Below are 18,299 nucleotides of genomic sequence, written 5' to 3' on the forward strand. Positions count from 1 at the left end.
CACCGCATTAACCATCTGCTCTTTTTATCCAACACTGCTAGTAATCAGTTGTGGAGACCCAGGTATACCAGCCAATGGACTGAGATATGGAGATGATTATGTGGTTGGACAAAATGTTTCTTACATGTGCCAGCCAGGCTACACAATGGAATTGAATGGTTCCAGAAGCAGAACATGTACAACTAATGGGACCTGGAATGGAGTGATGCCAACTTGCAGAGGTATAATTGTTTCTTCAGTCTTTATATATGACAACCACCACATTTCAATGTTATTTAATATGCAAGCCTAAGTAATATTTTGTATTCCATTGCATTTTTCCCTTGATACTAAGAAGTAATTGTAGTAGAAGTTTTATTTTATCCATGGAGACAATACGCATATTTATATTTATATATTTATATTATATATTTAATTTTTACTTCATAAAACAATTACCTTACTATGTTGACAATGACTTTCTAGGCAGCCAAATTTAAAAAGTTTTGTATACTTCTATATATAATCACCATCATTGTATTTATATATTGGTGAACTTAAAATAATACAAACTTAATGATGTGTATGTTTAATTTGTTGAGGCACTTGGATAAAAAGTTAAGTAAAAGGGAAAGCAACTTTCTATAGTTTAAGTATAGTCAGCCTGAATTATAAAACTGTTTTCCTTTCTTCTAAGTAAAGGATGTCTTGTCTCTTTAAAGAATGCAATTGGGGGTCACAGGGTAGCAGCACAGTGGGTTAAGTGCACTATGGCACAAATCGCAAGGACCTTCAGAAGGATCCCAGTTCAAGCCCCCAGCTCTCCACCTACAGGGGAGTCAAGTTGCTTCACAGGTGGTGAAGCAGGTCTGCAAGTGTCTATCTTTCTTTCCCGCTCTCTGTCTTCCCCTCCTCTCTCCATTTCTCTCTGTCCTATCCAACATTGTTTTTCCACTGGAAATATCTTCACATATATTTTTTACTGGTGGCATAATGTAAATGCAGTCAAATAATTCATATAGCTTCATAATGATTTTTATTTTTAATGATTGATAGTGATTTCTAATTCATTTTTCTTTTTCTAAATATGTTTGAATTTAGTGTTCAATATTTCTGTGATAGAAAAGAATGATACCAGTGTATATCTTTCTCATTATACAGTTTCTGATTCAGATCATTAGATAGAGTTAGTATATTTGAACAGATATTTCATATCCTATATTTCATGCATTGCCAATTGATAATAGTAAAAGATTACATAACTCCAGAAATGATAGACATATCACTAGTCAAAAAAATGCAATTATTCCTCATTTTTAGATTTTGAAGTTAGTATCCTTTCCATTTCACTGTTATGCTAGTCAAGTCATCTTTCCCAGAGAATAACTTAAATAATGTTTAAAAACCAATGTTTAAAAGTTTGATAATTGTTGTTGTGCGCGGGCTGCTGAGAAGAGAGAGAGGGAGTCCGGAGCGAAGAGGAAACACAAATCTTTATTTGTGCTGGCACCTCAGAGTTGGGTGCTAGAGAGGCAGGTTGGGCCATGTGGAGGTAGCGAAAATGGCCGCCTCATGCAGTAACCTTTCCTGCGTCTGAACACCGGAGTGAAGCACTGGCAAGAGAGCGAGGTGTGGAAGAAGAAGGGCTTTTATAGGAGTAGCTTTCGCGAGAATGGGAGGGGGGAGGATTAACCAAAGCACTCCAAATATCACAGGGATATAGACAATGCCCTGAGGGCACAACATGGCTGAATAGGCACTCCGAGAATGTCCCAACTCTCATGGGAACTAGCAGTAGCCTGAGGGGACAACATGGCAGATGTGACTGCATCGGCACAATTTCCCAGCAGATAATGCTATTGTAAAAACCCACAATAATCTTTAGCATGTAATCCCTGATGGTTAATGTCATAACTTGGACATTTTAATGAGACACATGATCAGTGTTTTCAAAAATATCACAGAATTACTCCCACTTTCCTTGCTACAAGGCTACACTATATACAACAACAACAACAAACTCCTGTCTGTCTAAAGGTCATTAGAAAATAGTTTTATATAAAACCAATAATTTACCACTTACAGTATACTGGATAGAAGGTCACCCTCTACTTGCCTTTCCTTAGATGTCAAGCAGCTTGCTATTTAGTAAGAGAATCCCTGAAAATCAGTTACCATTATGTTGCCAAGAAATAGCTACATCCTAAAGGAATTAATTCCAGGGATGTTTCAGGACTACTACCAGGAGAATAAGACATGTCACACCATATTGTCCTCCAAAAGGTTAAATTAGCACAACTACTTTTCCTAATGACATTGTTCTTTTTACACCCAGGATATTTCCACAGCTGCGTCTAATCACTTTTAATGTAATTGCAGCTGTTACCTGCTCAACTCCTCCCCAGATTTCTAATGGAAGGTTGGAAGGAACAAATTTTGACTGGGGCTTCAGCATTAGCTACATCTGTTCTCCAGGCTATGAACTATCGTTTCCTGCAGTTTTGACCTGTGTAGGGAATGGTACCTGGAGTGGTGAAGTTCCACAGTGCTTACGTAAGTTTCATTTCTATATTTACTCATATATGTATATATATGTATATATTTTCCATTTTCACTGATGTTAAAGCTACTTTACTGAATATTTTAAGCTTTCAAATGTTCCCAGAAAAAAAAATATACTACTAAATTCCATAGCATGTGTAATTAATATTTAATGAAAGATTCAAGTTTACCAATGGAGTGAATATGTCATGTAATCCAGTTGTTTTGTTCCTGCTACTTTCACTCTGAAGTGTTGCAGACTTTTTGTGGTTTTCAAAGTTATTTCTCAGGGAGGGGCTAGGTGGTGGCAATTCTGGTTGAGTGCACTTATTACAAGGCACAGGAACCAGGTTCAGGCCCTTAGTTCCCACCTGTAGGAGGCGAGCTTCATGAGTGATGAAGCAGTGCTGCATTTGCGTCTCCTCTCTTTCCCTCTGCCTCTGCCTCTGCCTCTGCCTCTGCCTCTGCCTCTGCCTCTGCCTCTGCCTCTGCCTCTGCCTCTGCCTCTGCCTCTGCCTCTGCCTCTGCCTCTGCCTCTGCCTCTGCCTCTGCCTCTGCCTCTCCCTCTCCCTCTGCCTCTGCCTCTGCCTCTGCCTCTGCCTCTCCCTCTCCCTCTCCCTCTCCCTCTGCCTCTGCCTCTGCCTCTGCCTCTGCCTCTCCCTCTCCCTCTGCCTCTGCCTCTGCCTCTGCCTTTCCCTCTGCCTCTGCCTCTGCCTCTGCCTCTGCCTCTGCCTCTCCCTCTCCCTCTCTCTTTCCCTTCCCCTTTCCTCACAATTTTTCTCTGCCTTTATCCAGAATAATTTTTTTAAAGTTTTCCTGATTTAAAAAAAATGTTCTTTTATGTCCATTTTGTCAAATATAAATGTTCTAATTTACCCATAAATCTCTTTCCATTATAAGTCTGTATCATGCTTACATTTTCATTCAAATGAAGTTATTCTATTGGTATTTGTTCTGATAATGGTTGTGATCATAAATCTAAAATTATAGGATAAGCCTAAAGATAAGAGATTGGTTTTTAAAACAGAGGTCACTACACACCACATGAGCCAACAAGTTTCACTTCAGGAATAATTTAGAAGAGATGAAAACAAAAGAAAAGTCAGATTTCTGGTTGACACACATTACTGAAAAGTATGAGGTATCTATTTTGCTATCATACTGTTCTTAGTCTTCCTTTCTTTCCCAGTTTGGTTAAGAAGAACACTAACTTTGAAGTTAAACAGAACTGACTACACTATTCTGAACTCTCCAGTGTCCTCTCATCATAGTTAGAGAAAGTAAATTACCTTCCATCTCATAGGACTTTTTTTCTCATTTTCTTCTGATTTTATCATTTTCTGCTACACTTCCTCTCATCTACTTGACTCTAGGCACATAGGATTCCTTTCTTTCCCTGAAACACTCAGAATTGTCATCTCCTTCATTTGGTTCTTTATTTAAACCCCCTTCTCTTAATATTACCTTCTTTGATCACTTCATTTAACATTTTACATGTGACATGTTGTGATGTCCTTCCAGACTTTATATATTCTCCTTAATGGTTTTATTTTATGCATTTTTTAACCTTAAAATACACCATGTATTTTACTTATCTTGTTTGGGATGATATCCTCAACACATATTTATAAGCATTGAGACCAGATTTTAGTTTTGTGCATTCGCTCTATCTCTAGTGTGCAATATAGTCTTTAGCAATTATCAAAACTCAGGATGTTACAGTAATTAAGACAGTATGAAAGTGGTAGAGGAGGTGAAAATAAACTACTGTTGCAGAATAGAGAACACAAAAATATGCATTTATATTTACTGTATTATAGGACAAACCCTTGGATAAATGATAGAATATTTCAATTAATTGAATTATTTGATTAGGATGGAAATTTTCAATAAATAGGCTCTCTAGCTCACCAGTTAAAATCAGTGCCAAATTAATGAAAGAGGTATTTAAAATTCTAAAGATAACCCAATCTAAATAGACAGTATATGAAAAGATTTCTTAAGGAAGTATGCAAAATGGCAAACCTGGGCATAAGAGAAAATCAGCTACATTAAAATTCAAAACTTCTCATTACTAACAGCCCATCTGCAAACTTGGATAATATGAGCAATATGCTTAAAACATAGCAATGTTATATAGAATACTTAAAGATTTCTTGAAGCAAAAAAAGACAAACGAATAAAAGTGGGCAAAGGATATATAAACAGCTATTTCCTAATCTTAGGACTGAAACAGAAATGTGAGACAATATCAAGTTTTGCTGAAAATGTGGAATCATGCAAATTTTTCTACACTCGCAGTAGATAATGTAATGAGCATAATGATTAAGGGGAAAAAATACTAGCTGTCATTACATAGTAAAGATAAAGATATATAACATATAGGACCCACAAATCATATTTCTGCTTACATAATTTGCATACGTTTGGGTACATATATGTAAAGTGGCATATGCATACATATTAGCATCAGTATTGTTTTAGCAGATAATGGTTTAAAGGATGAATGAGACTATCATAAAGTCATCAAGAAAAATACACAGAAATGAGAAATCTAGAATGTAGAATGAGACTAAGCCTTTTACCCTGGGCCTTAGAAAAGGGCTGCCACAGTTAGGAAATACAGGGGGGAAAAAATCAACATTTCTGATTCCTCTGTCTGCAGTTCACATAATCCATAATTTCATTTCATTGATGAAAAAAAAATGCCTTGATAAAAATGGAAAATAGGCTTTACACAATTTAGAGACTAGGGGTAACATAGTCCCAAATCCATCTCACTCTCACATCTGTGTCTTTTTCATCCCCTTTTAGAGCTTTTCAGGTTTTAAGTATAAGTTCTAGGGCAAATACATTCCATGCCCCTTTACAGATGGTTTCTTATTATTTCTGGGTATTGAAGTCTACAGTTTCCAGACTTGCAGACTGGAGAGAAGTGAGAATTCTTCTAATTTTGTTTTATGTTTATGCAAAAAGATATGGATACCTGGGACTCTTGGGTCCAACCTTTAATCCCTGGCATTACTATAATTCAGAGCTGAGCAATGTTTGATAAACAAGCAAATAAATAAGTAAGCTAATTAAATAATAAAAATTCCTATGTGTGAGGAACTTTCAAGCTTGTTTTCCCCCAAACTTAACTCTATCCCTATTCCTAGCCAGGGGGACCTCCAATAATACTAAAATGTTCAAATTCTTAAATTGAGTGTTGGGTTGAGTTTCTGCTTAATTATCGTGTAATTTGAAGACATATATGGATTTTATAAGAGATATTCTATTGAGCCACATATTTTAGTATAAACTATATATAATATAGAATCATGAGGAGCCATCATTTCATTCATAATATATTTGCTTTGTATTGCTAACCAAAGTTACTGCTACAATGACCAGCGTTACTCACTTGCCCATAGAAAAGCAAGTAATTTGGGTCCAGGCAGTAGCATACACAGTTAAGCACACATAGCAACAAGCACAAGGACCCACACAAGGCACAAGGATCTGAGTCCAAGCCCTAGGCAACCCACCTGCGGGGTGGGTGATAGGAGTGGGGGAGGATGCTTCTCAAGTGGTGATGTAGGGAAGGGTCAACAGAACAGAATTTCCTTAATTGCTACTCAAAGGAAGGGAGGGCACAGGATATTTTTAAGAGGACAAGGAGGAAAATGTAGATTTCCAGGTGTTGGCCAGTTACTCTCAGCTCAGTATCAGTTTCCAGAATTTCTGATGGCAAAAGTAGAGTCTTTTGAGCAAACTTTTGGTGAAGAGGATAGCCTCATCATCTCTGGCAGAGATTTAGGAAATAGCCTTAAGTGTTAACAGTGGGGGTTGAGAGATAATGTAATAGTTATGCAAATGATGTTCATGCCAGAGGATAAAATCCCAGGCACCAATTTATAGAGCTGAGCAGTATTTACATGGAAAAAAAAAAAAGTAAGGAAAAAAAATAATTAGAAAATGAAAACATTTGATATCCCCAATCAAGTCTTAGACTTATGGGGAAACCTAACAAATGATACCTAACAATGATACCTAACAAAAAATGGTCATCTTTTTAATGTTTGCTCTAATCCTACCCAGGGGACTCTTGAGGAATGGGGGTAAGTGGTGATGACATATGATAGTGGCACAGCAAATGGGTAAGTCTTATTTTCCAAGGAAGGATATTTGTATATCTAAGGAGCCGGAAGGGAGGGATAAGGAATTTTCTTTTTAATATCAGATTCAGAGAAAAAAAAATCTCACATCCCTCTGGGATCTTATCAGGCTGACTGGGTAATAAAAACAGAATGAAATAGGCACACTGAGATAAAATCTCAGCTTAATGTGTGCACAGAACTCTAATGATTGTGCAGGTCCTGAATTTGATCAGGGAGAGAAGGTTTTGAGTCCTGAACTAAGGAATATGATAAGGGAATCCTGGACTGGAGGAGAATGAAAGAGGACTTCACTTGACAAAGAAGGGAAGACTTTATCACTGACAGAAAAGTTGTATTTCATAGTAAGAGAGGAAATGTTTATATATAATTAAACCCCTTCAGCCTGGCCATATTTTTTCTAGATTATTAAAGAAGCCATGGCCATTTCCTTATTTCATTATGGAATCATAATGGCTTCTTCTAATAAGGGAGGAACATAAGAATTAGGGGGGGGGGGATAGTACTACTACTTAGCCTCCAGGGCTTTCATTTTTCTCAACTCAATATAATTTACATGCTAGAGTGGTGAATATTAAAGTGATCCACTCTGAGAATCTGAGGGCAGTCTGTTTCGAGCACCTTTACCAGCTATATTGTGCATCAAGAGACAAATAATACTTTACTATTATCTGTGAGATTGCAATTTATACAGCATTCCAAGAAGTTCCTTCTAGGTAAAAAATGATTAATTAGAATTTTGATGTCACAAATTAGTGCTTAAAATTCTGAATTAGAACAAAGGTGATTTTAGAAAATCAATGTCTTGTTCTATAACCACTTCAGGGGAAAAAAATGGGCTTTTATAAAGATGAAATTTTAGGGGGCCAGGCGGTGGCACACCCAGTTAAACACATATCGTACCAAGCACTAGGATGTCCACAATAATCTGGGTTTGAGCCCCAGCTCTTCACCTCAAGGAGCAAGCTTCACAAGTGGTAAACCAGGTCTGCAGGTGTCTTTCTTTCTCCCTCTCTATCTGTACCTCACCTCTCAATTTCTCTCTGTCCTATCCAATAAAATTGAAAAAAATGGCTACCAGGAGCAGTGGATTCTTAGTGCTGACACGGAGTCCCAGTGACAACCCTGGAGGCAAAAAAAAAAAAAAGAGAGAGAGAGAGATTATGGAAAACTTTCATAATACTAGAATGATCCAAGTCAAGATATCTTGGTATAAACTTTTATTATTTGGATTTTATCCAAATGCAAATAATAGTAATTTGTTTACAAATGCATTGGAATTATAATAATAGCCCAAATATAATAGGATTAACTTTCTCCCAGAAACTTTTTTTTTGACCATCAAAACTTTATTTTAGAGAAATCTATCAAACAATAGTTTAATGTCATTCAATTTCAATAGTAATTAGGAGGAACCAGGTGGTAGTGCACCTGCACCTGGTTGACTTCATGTTACAGTACACAAAGAGCAAGGACCTGGGTTTAAGCCCCTGAGCCCCACCTGCAGGGGGAACTTCACAAGTAATGAAGCAGGGCTACAGGTGTCTCTCTCTGTCTCTCTTCCTCTCTATCTTCCTCTCCTCTCAATTCCTTTCTGTTTCTATCCAATAATAAGTAAATAAAAAATATTAATTAGGGTGTTAAATATTTCTATTTTTTCATTACAAAATAATGTCTATCAATGCCAGCAAGAGATATTTCTGGTCCAATTCTTCATACCTTGTGATACATACATACATACATACAGTGCACATATATACACACACATACAGACATGTGCAGTGAGCTGGTGGGGTAGGGTGTGGACAATACAGGCCTTCCACATGCAGGGACTAACTCAGTCTAGTTGTCAGCTGAGTTGTTGACTAATTATATTAGGCACTTTTGATATGTATTCTGGTTGAGAACTACTGACTTAAATTCTGATTTTTGGTTGATGGATTGTTAGTCTGTCTTCCTGTGTCTTGCCTTTTTCTAAAGTTACTCAGGATTATAGTTGCTAGTAGTACAATTTGGAAAGACTTTGCTGGTTAGCCTGCTAAGTTGCAGCTATGAAAATTCCTTGGTGACATCCATATAGATTTTCTGTGGTAAGATCTTATCATTTTGAATAATCCTATTCAAGTGAGAAGTGATTGGAATTTTTTTTTCTTTCTTACGGTAAGCCTATCAGGAAAATTCAAATGCATGGCTTAGAAGGTCAGAGTATGTCGGTTTGTTCTTACTCCTATAGTGTCTGGTTTGAATTTAGGAAGAGAAGTTTGTGCTTTTGAAAAGAGACCTCTCAGTGGATACTGCATCAGTCATAGTCCTGTCATGAAGCTGCATGGTATTTGGAGTGCTTAGCACATACTGCAGGGAAGCAGTAATTTAGAAAGCCTTGGGGGAAAGTTTAAATTTGTATTCATTTTATGGGAAGCCTTTGGCAGATCTTGGACAGAAGAGTGACAAGATCTTTTTATTTATTTTTGTAAAAGATTTATTCTTAGGGCCAGGTGGTGGCGCACCTGGTTGAGCGCACATGTTACAGTGTGCAAGGGCCAGGTTGGAGCCTCTGGTCCCCACCTGCAGGGGGGCAAGCTTCACAAGTGGTGAAGCAGTGCTGCAGATGTCTCTCTATCTCTCTCTTCCTCTCTATCATCCCCTTCCCTCTCAATTTCTGACTGTCTCTATCCGACAGATAAAGATTAAAAAAAAAATTAAAAAAAAAAAGATTTACCAACGAGAAATTCAAAGCATCACTCTAGCATATACAATGTCAGGGGTTAGATGCTGGAGCTCATTCATATATGCAAGTCTGCAGTCAACCACTGGGCTATCTCTGCACCCAACACATGGTCTTATTGTTTCCTTTTTTTTTTAACATTCAGTCAATAATTTTTTATTTTTTTATTCATTATTTTTTGTTATGAGGAAATTAATGGTTTACAGTAAATGCAGTTGTTGGTACATGCCTAAAATCTCAGTTTTCTGCAAATCATGCTCACTCTTGGCCTAGGTTCTCCTCCACTATCATGCACCAGGACCTGAAAATACCTTACCATTAGTGCATCCCACTCTCTGACCCCACACACACACACCCTACTCCTGTCCTTTACTTTGGTGCAATATACTAAACCCAATCCAAGTTCTACTTTGTGTCTCCCTTTCTATTCTTATTCCTCAACTTTTTTGAGTGAGATCACCCCATATTCATCCTTCTCTTTCTGGCTTATCTCACTTATCTTGATTTCTTCAAGCTCCATCCAAGATGAGGTAAAGAAGGTGAATTTAATCAGTCTTAAATAGCTGAATAGTATTTCCCAGTTGCTTTCCATAACAACTTTTGGACAAGTAAGTTTAGACATATCTTAATAAGTACTGACACTTGTGATCAAATAGAGAAATCAAATTGTAAGGACAAGGTATAACTGCTGGCCACTTAGGGAATTCAGCTACATTTTATCATGGCCCAAGACAACACTCTTCATAAATGACAGAGTGTGGATTCCACTTCAAAGAAAGTAGACTTCAGTAACAATTCTCTTGTCCCTTAGAGAGCTACATTTGTTCACTTTAATGATTTTATTTTTCTTTAAGGTGTTTTCTCTGTAACACTGTTCAAAGAATTATGTACTTTCATCTTAAAATTTCTGTCAGTGAAAGCTAAAGACTTGAGATAAGCTCTGTGTCTTAAGCCTCTAAGCCTGACAGTAGTAGGTCATATGATTATTTGGTTTAATACCTGAAAATCTACAGATGGAATGATAAAGGGATTGAGAGTAGGGTGGGTGATGGGGTGGGGAAGTTGTACCTTTCTTGTGGTCGTATCTACTCCTTTGTTGAATCAAGGTTAAGATTCTGAGAAGAATGACTCAATAGAAACAAGCAGGAGAAGCACTTCTAAATTTGATTATTAATTAACTTACTATAAAAACAGTTGATAAAAAGATGAAATGCCTATTGTCAATGTTCACTGAGATAATTTTCCTTTGAATTTAAAGAGGTAGAGGCACAAAAATTAATAGGATAAAACCCTGTCTTTATGGTTTGATGTTGTGTTGCCCTAAATTCTAGGATTTTAAATGATGAAAGACTTGGCAAAAGGACAAAGCTCTCTGCTATGAACCTGAAGTGAGGGAAAGAGACTGATGATAACTCTAGTTGCTTTGCTTAGTGGAACTCTTTTGCAAATGAATAATTAATATGCTAATCATAATTTGCAAACAAAGGGATTCAAAATACCTAGATTGTTATTTCTTACCCATTCAAAAATAATATAGTTAAGTCATTATAGTCTTTGTTCTACAAGAAAGTTTAAGGGGCTGAGGTCCAGAATTGGAAGATGTGCATTCTTTGGACTCCTTCATGTTTGTCCACAAATTTCACTCTTGCTTGCCAGCCCTACCCCACTTCTACCTGTATAAAAATTGACTATTTTTTTGGAGGGTTAACTTCAGTAATATTCTCAGTTCTCCATATAGGTTCAAATAGAAATGAAGCTTTTTGTAAAAGTTGGTATGACAGAATTTTTCTTTCTGCTGCATCAAAATGCAGCAGATCCATGTTCAACTTTAGTCCCACAAAGATATAAATGGTGAAGACTAAAAGAAAACACAGTAAACAGAGAGTCAGGTGATAGCACAGCAGGTTAAAAACACATGGCACAAAGGGCAAGGACTGAGGATCCCGGTTTGAGCCTGGGCTTCCCACCTGCAAGGGTGTTGCCTCACAGGCAGTGAAGCAGGTCTGAAGGTATCTTCCCTCCCGCCCCCCATCTTCCCATCCTCTCTTGATTTTTCAAAAATAGCTTCCAGGAGCAGTGGATTTGTAGTGCAGGCACTGAGCCCCAGAAATAACCCTGGAGTCAAAAAAAAAGAAAAAAAGAAAGAAAGAAAAGAAAACACAATAAATAAATGCTTATTTTAACTGTGACTTTACCCTGGAATTTTCTCTATCATTTATTTTGTGTCTACGTAATGAATATTTTTATTTTTAACTGTTACAATGGAGGGAAATTTTTCCTAAAAAAGAGAATTGAAAATTTAAGTTTCTTTTAGAGTCTTGAATCGGAGAAGAACTTTTTTTGAATGTTGACTTGAAGACTAAGGTTTTCAGGCTGTGGGGGGGGGGGCAGCACCTATTTGCAGGTGTCTCTCTTCTTTTAGAGTCTTGAATCAGAGAAGAACTTTCTTTGAATGTTGATTTGAAGACTAAGGTTTTCAGGCTTGGGGGGCAGCACCTGGTTGAGTGCCCCTGTTACAGTGCTTAGGGACCTGGGTTCAAGCCCCCACCCAGTCCCTACCTTCAGAAAGAAAGCTTTACAAATGGTGAAGCAGTACTGTAGGTGTCTTTCTGTCTCTCTCCCTCTCTTTTCCCCCCTTCCACTGGATTTCTGGCTGTATCTATCCAATAAATAAATACAGATAATTTAAATGGTTTTCTTTAAAGAGAAAATAAAGACTACAGCTTTCTATTATTTTTAAATAACTTTAAAATTTTTTTATTATCTTTATTTATTTATTGGATAGAGACAGAAATCGAGAGGGAAGAGGGTTATAGAGTGTGAAAGAGAGAGAGAGAGACACCTGCAACACTGCTTCACCATTCACAAAGCTTTCCCTCTGAAGGGGCTCGAATATAGGACCTTGCATATTGTGACATGGGCTTAACTAAGTGCATCACTACCTAGCCCCTAGGTTTTGTATTATTAAGGTATTCTTAAATTCTTGTTACCTAGCATTTTCCTAGTCTATTTCTGTTGTCTTAGAATAGATAAGCTATACTGGTAGAAATTTATTTTTACTCTCAAAAATATCTAGTATGGTCATAAAAACCTATAACCATATTAAGGAAGCATTTATGGCTGTTGCTTATTGTTTATTTTATAGGACAATGTGTGTTCAGTTGCTAAATCTTAATATTTAAAGATTGAGTACATTTAGGGGCCAGGTGGTGGTACACATGATTGAGCACACAAGGCTAAGGGTCCCCATACCCCCACTTCCCACCTGTAGAAAAGATATTTCATGAGCATTGAAGCAGTTCTGTAAGTTTCTGTCTTTCTACCTCTTTATCTCCTACTCTTCTCCCAATTTCTCTCTCTGCCCTCTTAAAATAGAAAGACAAAGAGAAAAAAGGAGGGTATAGAAAAAAAGGCCGTCATGAACGGTGGGGTTATAGTGCCCGCATTGAGCCCAGCCATATCCCTGGAGGTCATTAAAACAAACAAACAAACAAATGTAAAATAGCTAGAATAAACTTGGACTGTAGTTGGTGTATTACACCAAAGTAAAAGTCTCTTGTGTGAGGAGGAGGGCTCAAGTCCTGGAACATGATGGCAGAGGAGAACCTAGTGTGTGTGTATGTGTGTGTGGGGGGGTTTGAATTGTTAAGTGAAAAACAGAGCAATATTACACATGTACAAACTATTGTATTTTACTGTCAACTGTAAACCATTAATCCCCAATAAAGAAATTTTTAAAAAATGGTCAGAATAACTGACTATATATGAGATATTTTTACTATAAAAAATCAAAAGGACAAGCCTTTATCCAAGCAGTATACTAACTTTGAAATCATCTGATCTCACTCCCAAGTGGACTTCATGCTCATTTTACCTCAGCCTCACTGACCTTATTCTTCCTCCAATCTGTAAGATATGCCCTATGTAGTTTTGTGACCATGCTGTTTCTTGTATCTGGAATATTCACTTTGAGACATTAGCAGAACTATATGATTTTTTTATCCCTGCATTTTTTTTCCACAGGAGAAAGCTCTCTTATTTATTTGTTTGTTTTTTAAATATTTATTTATTACTTGATAGAAACAAAGAGAAACTGAGAGGGGAGAGGGAGATAGAGAGGGAGGGAGAGATAGAGAGAGAGGGAGAGAGACACCTGCAGCCCTGTTTCACCACTTGTGAACTTTCCCCCTAGGTGGGGGACAGAAGCTCTCTTATTTAAAATCTATGCCCACCCACCATTTATGTATCACTTCTATACACACAGCTCAGGTTTCCATCACCTACATTATTACTCCTTATAGGGCTTTTCTCTTTTCCACATCATATTGTTTCTATTTATTTACTTTATTGTTTTATAATGCCCTTTGAAAATACATAAATTCCACAAAGATAGAAATCTAGGTTTGTTTGGTGATAAGTCTTTGTGCCTAAAACTATCTAGAAAAATGTTTATCTTTTGTTAGTATTCAAAAATGAAAAAAGAAGGGCTTGATGGTAGCACACCTGGTTGAGCACAGGTTACAGTGCACAAGGAACTAGATTTGAGCCCCCAGGCTTTTTCCTGAAAGGAGAAAGCTTTCCAAGTGGCAAAGCAGTATTGCAGGTGTCTCTGTCTCTCTCCCTCTTTGCCAACTTTCTTCTTTCTTGATTTCTGACTGTCTCTATCAATAAATAAACAAAAAATACCCCCCCAAAATAAAAAACAAAAATGAGAAGAAGTAAATTATAAAAGAAGGTTTTATTGGCAAGAGAAACAACTTTCAAGCCAGAAAGTATGAACTGTAGAGCGCACTTGAGAGAGGGGAAAGGAAAATCTGGCATTATGGTGAACTGAGTTATGATGACACAGCAGTCTGTGTGTAGTTAGTATACATATCTTTGAGGGATATTGGTGACCATACACAGCTGAGAGTGAAGGTGTAAGCTCTACACAGAAATAGAAAATGTATAGAAACTTTATATCAAATGTGTTCCTTAGTAATGAGGGAAAATGTGACCACTGCTTAAAATGTGTCCTCAAACTCTGTGTCTACCGATCAGTTTGATTTACTGGAATTTGTATCCACAGATAGTTATATGGAGCATTTTGATTTGGACTAATCAGTGTCAAGAAGACTGGTATAGTGCAGTTGCTTCTAGAGAGAGGCTGCTACATTTTCCAATCTATAAATCTTTAGCCTTGGTACCTTGAAGAGTAGATTTCATCTTTGATGAGGGGAAAAAGGGGGGGAGGGTGATACATTATCACACAAAGTACAGATTATTAAATTAGAGACATTGAAAACTAAATGTTATACAGCCAAGGAGGTGGCTTTGTGGCTGAAACATTGGCTAGAGCATTGAACTTGGATACCTGAAGTCCTAAATTGAGTTCCTAGACTCATGTGCCAGAATGATGCTTTCATTCTCTCTCTCTCTCTCTCCCTCCCTCCTCTCCCCCTACCCCTCTCCCTCTCCCTCCTTTTCTTCTTCTTCCTCCTCCTCCCCTCCTATCCTTCTCCTTTCCCTTCCCCTTCCCCTTCCCCTTCCCCTTCTTCTTCCTCTTCTTCTTCTTCTTCTTCTTCTTCTTCTTCTTCTTCTTCTTCTTCTTCTTCTTCTTCTTCTTCTTCTTCTTCTTCTTCTTCTTCTTCTTCTTCCTCTTCTTCCTCTTCTTCTTCTCCTCCTCCTCCCCCTCCTCCTCCCCATCCTCCTCCTCACCCCCTCCTCCTCCTCCTCCTCCTCCTTCTTCTTCTTCTTTCTCTCTCTATTTCTCTCTTCTCTTTCCAAATAAAATCTTAAAAAGTAAATCATGTTGTGGAATCCAGGAGTGGTGCATTTGGTTTAATGTACATGTTACCAAGATTCAAGCCCTGATATCCACCTACAGGAGGGAAACTTCATGAGAGGTGAAGCAAATGCTGCAACTTATTTTTGTCTTTTTCCTTTTTCTATTTCTTTCTCCCCCTCTTAGTTTCTCTTTGGCCTATCAGATAAAAAAACAAAAGGAAAAGTGCCCCCCCCCCCAGGTATGGTGAATTCATCCTGCTTTCACTGAGCCCCTGTGATAACCCTGGTTGCAATAAAAAAAAAAAAGAAAGAAAAAGAAAAGAAAATAGTTGCATGAAATCATCTAATTCTTTCTTCTTGGGCATCCTGTATAGTTGACTTTTCAGTGATTTCTGTAGAACATTGAAACTTCTTGTTTTTTTTTTTTTAGAGAGTTGAATTCTGATAATTTTTTTTTCAAAAATAGAAACATTAAAACATTCCTACATATTGTTTTGAAGATGGCTGGTAAGATACTACTGGGATGTGTGTTGTGAGTGTTCTACAGAATACAGAAAAAAGAAATACATTCTATATTTCTATTTTGTCTGTTCTATTCTACAAAGATAGCAATCTGGAAAATAGAGGCCAGGCAGTGGTGTACCTAGTTAAGCACACACATTACAGTAGGTAAGGACACAGGTTCAAGTCCTTGGTCCCCACCTGCAGAGGGGAAGCTTCACAAGTGGTGAAGCAGAATTGTAGGTGTCTCTCTGTCTCTCTCCTCTATTTTCCCTTCCCTTCTCAATTTCTCTCTGGCTATCTCTAACAATAAATAAATCAATAAATAAACAAATAAATAAAAATAAAGCAATCTGGAGAATATAACCTGGACTGTTATGAGTTACTTCCTTCTGACTGAGCTCTTGGTGAGTCATATGCTTTTCAGAAATACACTTCAGCTTTGCAGCCTTTATGAACAAATATATGGTTTGGTTCCAGACACTACAAAACAAAGTAAAACAAAATGCAATAAGCTCTACAGTAATTAAGGTAGCTTACTAGGTAGGTCTGAAACAGACTGATTTTTAAAAATATTTACCTAGACAAGCACTTTATGCTTATTTATGTGCCCAAAAGCTGGAATCATTCATGCTGTCAATATAGATTATATGTCATTTTAATGTAATAATTCAGTAAGCTGTCATCATTTTCCTAAGCCACTTATGTTGATGAATCCTAAATCCTTCCTGAAACTTTCTTTTTTACTTCCAGCAAAGTTTTGTGGTGACCCAGGTATACCTACCCATGGAAAAAGGGAAGGCAAAAGCTTTATATATCAGTCAGAGGTGTCATTCAGCTGCAATTCACCTTTCATATTAGTGGGATCAAGTACCAGAATATGTCAAGCAGATGGTACTTGGAGTGGTTCGTCACCTCATTGCATAGGTAATATTAATTACAAGTTAACTGTGCTCAGTGATATTGAAATGATAGTGATGTTTTATGGCTTCCTGTGTTCTATATCCTATAACTGACTAAGTAGAAAAGACAAATGTAAAATAAGCAAGATGAGTGCTAGTAACACATTATTTGTATCATTTTAAACTTTTTTTTTTTTTTTAAACAGAGCACTGATCATCTTTCTAGTATATGGTGGTGCTGGGGGGAGGGGGAGGGGCTTTAACCTGGGATTTTGGAGCCTCAGGCATGAGAGTTGCTTTGCAAAAACACTGTTATCTAGCTCAACCCTTCCTTTTAAACTTCTAGAAGAAACACTTGAAATAATTTTCTAACTTATCAATAAAATTAAACAGGAGAGGAGCACAAAATGAAACATGGACTAGACATGGTGTATTGCACCAAAGAAAAGGACTCTGGGGAAGTACGGGGAGGAAGGAGAAGGCTGGAAATTGTATGCCTGTGTGATGAATCTACTTAAAAGCATTAACCCCCTCAATAAAAAATAAAAAAAGAAGTGCTTTCAAATAAATAGAATTATTAAGGAATACTATTCATTTAGCTTTGTATAATTAAAAAAGAATTTTTCAAGTGAAGTGAAATCTGCTTCAGAAATGTTAAAACGTTGATTGCAAAGTGACTCTGAATACCTTTTTGTGACCTTAGCTATTAAGTGCTGCATTTGGTATTCTAATCAAATAATCTATTATATAATGTATGACAACTAACTCAGAGGCTATCAATCCTATTATATAACTCTGTTTCAGGTGTCTTCAGTAGTCAGTGAGATATCCAAACCACTAAAATCTTTTTCTGAGGGAGAAAAATACTGACTTCTTAAAGACAACCTTACTTGGCTTGAGACTGTAATTGAGTAGAGTCCTTCAGCATATATTCTATGTACATAGTCTTTCATTTTCTTTAACTTTTTATCCATCTCCTTAGGTAGATGTTAAGTGAATTTCTAGTACAATGGTTCAAAGTTTAAAATTTTCCATAATTAAAAATATATTAGTCTACCTGATTTTCTTTAAAATTAGTAGACTTCTCTCCACAAAGAGAATCTGATAATACATGTGAATCCAGAGTCCTTTCTTTAAAGCTGAGGTAAAATATTTTTATGAGAGAAGTATTTACTTAAACATTATAACTTTTAAAGTAATATTATGTTTTGATTCTTCATTTTAGAGCCTACTCGCACCTCATGTGAAAACCCAGGAGTCCCAAGGCATGGATCTCAGAATAATACGTTTGGATTTCAAGTGGGTACTTTAAATAAACATTTCCATTTGGTGTGCTATGAAATCAAAAGCCTTAGTTGGCTCATATGCATATAATCTTGTTGATAGAAACAGAAATAAAATTTCAGGTATTTGCATCCATAAACATCATTTTTGAAAAGTGACTGTTACCAAAAGGAAGTTAGGAATAGAAAAATATGCTTCAATAAAATACCCTAACTGATCATGAGGTTAAGAGGAAATGGAAATTGGTGATAGCTATGAACACAGTAAAAACTATTAGTCTAGTTAGTATGTGAGAAAGATTTGGGGACTGGGAGGTGGTGTACCTGGCTGAGTGCACATGTTACAATGATCAAGGACTTGGGCTTGGTCCTCCAGCCCCCATCTGAAGGGGGAAAGCTTTGTGTGTAGTGAAGCAGTACTGCTGGTGTCTCTCTGTCTCTCTTC

At 37.0% G+C, this 18,299-nt stretch overlaps 1 protein-coding gene across 1 annotated transcript in view; it reads left to right on the forward strand.

Annotated features, from left to right (window-relative positions):
- The window catches only part of CSMD3 (CUB and Sushi multiple domains 3), a 1,712,448-nt gene that overhangs the window by 1,651,754 nt on the left and 42,395 nt on the right, over positions 1 to 18,299 (forward strand). The window contains exons 60-63 of the mRNA XM_060195764.1: positions 42 to 221; positions 2,359 to 2,532; positions 16,423 to 16,596; positions 17,797 to 17,870. Of these exons, the coding sequence (XP_060051747.1) occupies positions 42 to 221; positions 2,359 to 2,532; positions 16,423 to 16,596; positions 17,797 to 17,870 (602 nt within the window). The remainder of the gene's footprint in view (positions 1 to 41; positions 222 to 2,358; positions 2,533 to 16,422; positions 16,597 to 17,796; positions 17,871 to 18,299) is intronic.

This window comes from Erinaceus europaeus, chromosome 1 (genome assembly GCF_950295315.1).
Source record: "Erinaceus europaeus chromosome 1, mEriEur2.1, whole genome shotgun sequence".
NCBI lineage: Eukaryota > Metazoa > Chordata > Mammalia > Eulipotyphla > Erinaceidae > Erinaceus > Erinaceus europaeus.